Source organism: Erinaceus europaeus, chromosome 10 (assembly GCF_950295315.1).
Source record: "Erinaceus europaeus chromosome 10, mEriEur2.1, whole genome shotgun sequence".
Lineage (NCBI taxonomy): Eukaryota > Metazoa > Chordata > Mammalia > Eulipotyphla > Erinaceidae > Erinaceus > Erinaceus europaeus.
In genome coordinates, this window is record NC_080171.1 from 78,214,299 (window position 1) to 78,219,514 (window position 5,216).

General features: G+C 64.2%; 1 protein-coding gene across 2 annotated transcripts; it reads right to left on the reverse strand.

Moving 5' to 3' along the window:
* Positions 1–1,142: 1,142 nt before the first annotated feature.
* On the reverse strand, positions 1,143–4,961 carry C1QTNF12 (C1q and TNF related 12). Of its 2 annotated transcripts, none has more exons than XM_060199837.1 (8): positions 4,514–4,961; positions 2,717–2,833; positions 2,521–2,632; positions 2,294–2,445; positions 1,885–1,993; positions 1,630–1,739; positions 1,441–1,519; positions 1,143–1,355 (listed from the first exon to the last, which is right to left on the reverse strand). In XM_060199837.1, the coding sequence occupies exons 1-8, from the start codon at positions 4,673–4,675 to the stop codon at positions 1,252–1,254; spliced, it is 945 nt and encodes a 314-aa protein (XP_060055820.1). In that variant the 5' UTR covers positions 4,676–4,961; the 3' UTR covers positions 1,143–1,251. The 2 variants fall into 2 exon arrangements, with proteins under 2 accessions (XP_060055820.1, XP_007525802.1); XM_007525740.2 differs by having other exon boundaries at positions 1,630–1,720; positions 4,514–4,959.
* Between the last annotated feature and the right edge of the window lie 255 nt (positions 4,962–5,216).

The window sequence follows — 5,216 nt, forward strand, 5'->3', positions numbered from 1 at the left end:
AAGACGAGACAGGCCGGGAGGCAGGTGGAGTCAGGCGCCGGGACACAGGGGCCTCCCTGGCGCTGGCCACATGCCCATCAGAGCTCCTCACGCTCATCCTCCACTCCTGTCTGCCGCCTCCTGTCTGCACCCAGGCCAGGCGGCCGGCACTGTCATCACAGTCCATCCACGAGGAACTGGTTATGCTGAAGGATAGGCAGGAGGGTGCCGAGAACAGCAAGGCCCTGGCACTGCTGCGTCCAGGGGCTCAGTCCTCCACCTGTCCCCTCCCATGAGTGGGCAGTGGCCATAGTGATCCCTGTGGTGCCAAGGGCCTCTGTAACTTGGCCTCCCCTGTGTATATCTCCTTCCCAACCTTCAAGGGTCCTCAGCGCACCCACTCCCCCCACCCCACGGGACCTCCCTGGATCTTGAGTGCACAGCCCCGTGACTTCCTCATTACCCAGAAGACTGCTCGCAGGTAAGTCCCTACCAAGCTCACAGGAGGCATCTCCCACCCTGAGATGAGCTCCTGCCCCCACTTAGGAAGTCCTGGTTGCTCAGCCCTAGAAACAGGGTCCCAGCCCTACACCACCCAGCCTCTCTCCAGGCACTGCTGTCAGCTAGAGATGGTATCTCTGGCTCCACAGAGTCCCACACATCCAGGACCAATTTACGTTTTTTGGCCTGTGTTGGCTAGAGCCAAAATGGGGTGGAGGTCAGGCCTAAGGCAGTGTGCCCATCCCAGGGGGCCATGACCTACCTTCTGAGGTGGGGGTTGCATGGGCCCTTGCTAGGGGTAGGGGGCTGGGACCTCAAGTGGCCTTGTTCCCTGCACCTGTCTCCCCAGGACATCAAGGGCCCTCAGCCTCACGCCCTGTGCACTTACCGCCCTGGGGCTTCCACAGGGTATGGCAGGTGTGTCAGGGTTTGGAGGGCGTCCAAGAGACAGTCCTGGGCATGGGTGGGGACCTAGGTGGACTCTGTTCTTGCCTGCAGGTTAGACAGGGGCCTCTGGCAAGTACCAGATCTGTGATGGGGTGCCCATCAGAACTTACCTCCAAGGTGAAGTTCACTCCCATCCTGGCCAAGAGAGCACCCCAGGTCACACCTACTCCTCTGGACCAGAGCCCCACACCCCATAGCAGTAACCAGGTAACAGCAAGGGCTAGGACTCTTTATTGCCATGACAGGATTTAAGGGGGCTATGGGGGTGTGCTCAAGGGTGGGGAGCAGCTCAGCAGGCCCTAGGGGTGGGCGTAGGGAGGGTCCTCATGTCACACTCCCAGGAGCAGGCCGGAGAAACTGGAGCCACTCTGGACAGTGAGGGCCACACCAGAGCCGTTGTCCACAAACACAGAGGCGTACTGTCCAGCCTGCAGGCACCACAGTGACATCACTGCCCATGGCCTCACCTTCCTAGGACCCCTGCCCCTAGGATCTCCACCCAATCTGGCTCACCTGCAGCTGCAGCAGCCCCTGCACCTGTACGGTGAAAACCCTGCTGCTGCTCTCCAGGCCCAAGACAGCCTCCAAGGACCTGGCCAGGCACAGACGGGGATGAGAGCGCAGCAGGTGCTAGAAACCCTGTGGAACCCTCCCCATGAAGCCCTGGGTTTGGGGCAACCCTCCGCCATCACCAACACTCACGTGTGCCGATGGCACAGAGACTCGATGCAGATGAATGCCCGCACAGTGTCCCGGGCCCGTGGCCTCGCCCTGCCTTGCAGCTCCCGGGGGTCTATGGGGACAGCTTTGGGCTGCAGTGGTCCATGTGGGGGAGGGGGAGCAGAGGAACTGCAGGCTGAAAGCAGGCCCGCAGCCCCAAAAAATAGACCCAGGATCTATTTTTTGCGGAGCCCCCTGGGAAGGTGTCCCCCGTGTTCCCCCAGAGGCCCCACTCACCCAAGTGAAGGCTGGCAGAGAACTGGAAAATGGCAGTCACCGGCGCCGTGAACCGGCCTGAGGCCAGGCTCAGGCCAGACCCCCGCAGGAAGGCACCCTGGGTTGTGGGCTGGAGGGAGGGTGGGTGGGTGAGCCTGGCTGGGGACTGCACCGGGCCCCACCCATGAGTAGGGTTGCCCCATGCCTTTCTTCTCCTGGAGTAGGGGGGCAGACCTGGGCTCTGCACAGGAGAGGACCAGGCCTTGCGAGCTCTGGGCCACCTCGGGTCACATCCAGCCCCCAGCACATGACAGTACCCAACTTGCTCAGGTGGCATTAGGTTGTAGCCTGACCAGCACCCTGCCCCTAGCTGCAATGCAGGGGTGAGTGACACCACAGAGATGTGCCCTTGCCCCTGCCTAGCACTCACGGCCTGGAAGCCATGCAGCTCTACCAGCGTCTTCTTGTCCACCTGCAGTGGCCCCTTGAGCCGGCAGTGGAATGCCTCCAGCACCAGCCGTCCGGCTGGCACCTCAGGCAGCCACGGGCCCAGCAGCCCGGAGAACCGGCGTTCAGTGGCCTCTGTGTGGGACAAGGCTTAGGGTCAGTGTGACATCATTCCAAGGCCCAGGTGAGGAGGGGTGAGGAGTACCTCACCTTTCAGCATCTCCTGAAACTCCTGCAGCAGGGCCTCCTGTGTCACCTTAGCACCAGGGGGCCCTGGGGGACCAGGGGGCCCAGGAGGACCTGGGGGGCCTGAGAGGCCTTGCTGTGGGGAGGCAGAAGACAGTAAATATTCCATCAGAAGCCACAGCCCCAACCCCTGCCTGCCTGGACATAACCCCAGGCTTACCAACTTCTTGTCCCGATTTCGGCATCTTTTCTTCAAGACCCCATCATCTGGCCGCCGGATGAAGTTGAGCCATGTCTTGTGGGCATCTGAGAACTCAGGCCCTGGGGCCTCAGGGGGCTACAGGGCAGGGGACAGGGCTAGCATGACCCTGGGGTCTAGCTCAGACAGACGAGGCAGATGGCCAAGGGAGGCAAGGACCTGACTCTGATCTGTGTCGCCTCTGTGCCCTGTCCCTGCAGGTGGCCACATCCATGCATTCTGAGGCAGGGGACTTGCTACCAGGCTCACATGTCCAGATAGTAAGCATGGCCCAGGCAGAGGTGGGCAGTGTAAGGCAGGAGTTTCTGGGCCCTGAGCCACACCAGGCCATCCCAGGGAGTGCCTTTGGCAGCCCTGGTGTTCTGGCCAGCCTGCCACTTAAGCTTAGACCCAGCCGCAGCTGGACCCCAGTCCAGGCAAGTCCAGGTGACAGAACACAAATCCAACTCCTCCTGAGCCTGCTTTGTGCCCCAGGCAAGGCAGAAGAGCTCAGTGGGAGACACAGAGTCACAGGGATCCCATAAAGTAGACAGAAGCACAACCACTGCTAGCCTGGCCAGGACAAGGTGTCTGTTGAAGCCTCGAGAACCTGCTCCAAGGACACTGCCACGCAGAGTGGGGGGCAGCACAAGGGCCCACCCCATAAGCAGCTCAGCATTCCAAGTGCTGAGAAGGCCAGGCTCCTGCCCTGGAGAGGCTGAGGCTCCTCCCAGTGAGCCAGACAGACCTCTATCTGGGGGCCTTGGAGAGGTGGGAGGGCAAGTATCCCTCCACACATGACATCAGCCTGTTCCCTGGACATGACCTCCCCCAGCCACACTCAGGAGACCCAGAACACGTGGGTCTGTGGTTTCTAGGGGCCAGAGGAAATAAAATAGAGTGGGGGACAGGGCTTGAAGTTGGAGGAGGGCTGTTTCTTGGCCCCATCACTGCCCCATCCCCATCCCCTCTCCTTAGAGGGCAGACTGTCCCCAAACTCCAGAGGGGCAGCCCAGGTACCATGGGGAGGAGCTGGCCAAGCCCTCTCTCCAGGCTGGGATGCTCTGTGTGTGCCCTTGAAGCCCCCCCCCCCCCAGCTGTGCCCTGTTGCCCAGTGGCGCCCTGCTGGGGCCAGAGAACCTGACTCCCCTCTGCCTGCCCATCCAAGCACGGGGCCTCGGGCTGCCTGGGGCTTGTGGACTGGAAGCAGCAGGGCTAGCCGCCTGGAGCAGGCTCTTTGCAGGCAGGAGGCTAGGATCAAAGGCGGGGGTGGGGGTGTGTAGGGAGCCTGCCAGGGCAGCTGCCCCCTCCGCTTGTCCTGCAGCCCTGGGGACTTGGTGCTGGGGTTCCAGGAGTCCCTCAGCTCCAGAGGCCTGGGAGGTGAATCTGGGGGGTGGGTGTCTCCTGTCTCAGTGGGATTCTAGGGGTGGGGGGACAGTACCCCCCTGCCTAAGACCATGGGGGAGGGGAGTGCTGGCTGTGCAGCAGGTCAAGGACCCACAGGTAGCACAGGTCCGGGTCAGTCCTGACCCCTGCGCCTGGGAAACTGGGGCTTAGAGGCTCTGGGAGGGGGGCACTGGGGACCCTCCCCACGCCTCCAGCTGTGCAGGTAGCTGCAGGGCAGTCCTTCCTTTCCCTCCATCTCTCCCCGGGAAGCTCCAACAAAGCAGGTGAACCCCAACCTCACCCCACCCAAGGAAGTTATAAGAGCTGCCCAGGATCCCCGGGTCCCCAGCCCCTGCAGAGGCTCCCACCCACGTGCCCTCCGCCGGCGGGTACCTTGGGGGAGCCGGGCAGCCCCTCGCTATTTCCAGCCACTGTGGAGTTGAAGGGCTCGGTGCGCTGGCCCGGCGGCTGGCGCGGCCGCTTGGGCTCCCGCCGCGCCCCGACGGCCCCGAGGAGCGGCCAGAGGAGGCCGACGGCGGCCCAGGCCCAGCGCATGGCGGGAGGCGGCGGCGGCTCAGCGCGGGGAAGCCAGGCGCCCGGACGTGTTCATGGGGGCGGCGGCGCTCAGAGCCGGGACGCGGGGGCGAGGCCCCGGGGGGCGCCGGGCCGCCGCCGGTGCATGTCTGCGCGGGACGAGCCGGGAGCGGCGGCGCGACGGCTGCGGCGCCGGGGTCAGGCGAGAGCTCCTGTCCGGGCTGGGCCGGCGCCGGCCTCCCGCGTGCAGCGCCCAAGCAGCGCCGCTCTCCGCCCCACACCTCGCCGGGGCAGGCTGCAGGGGGAGGGCTCACACTGGGGTGGGCGGGGCCGGGGCGGGACCCCCACCGCCGCGCCCCACTTCCAGAAGGGTCCCACTCCCCCGCGCTGCCCTGCCCGTTAGCTCTACCGCCTGGGAGGAGCAAGGATCCTGATGTGGAGTCCTCACAGCCCCGAAACCCGCACAGGCCTCTCCACTCCCGCAAAGCCCTGGTGACCCACTTGTTGCTACGTCCCAGGGTCCCAGGCCCAGTGACTCGGTGTTGTGTCTGCCTTGGGTTCA

What these genes read in the sequence shown, in the direction of transcription:
- C1QTNF12 (XM_060199837.1), bottom strand. Translation starts at nt 4,675, where the DNA reads ATGCGCTGGGCCTGGGCCGCCGTCGGCCTCCTCTGGCCGCTCCTCGGG. An exon ending in GTTTCAGGAGATGCTGAAAG is followed by an intron (nt 2,446 to 2,520) that starts GTGAGGTACTCC and finishes TGTCCCACACAG; the next exon opens with AGGCCACTGAACGCCGGTTC. An exon ending in AGGGGCTGCTGCAGCTGCAG is followed by an intron (nt 1,356 to 1,440) that starts GTGAGCCAGATT and finishes TGGTGCCTGCAG; the next exon opens with GCTGGACAGTACGCCTCTGT.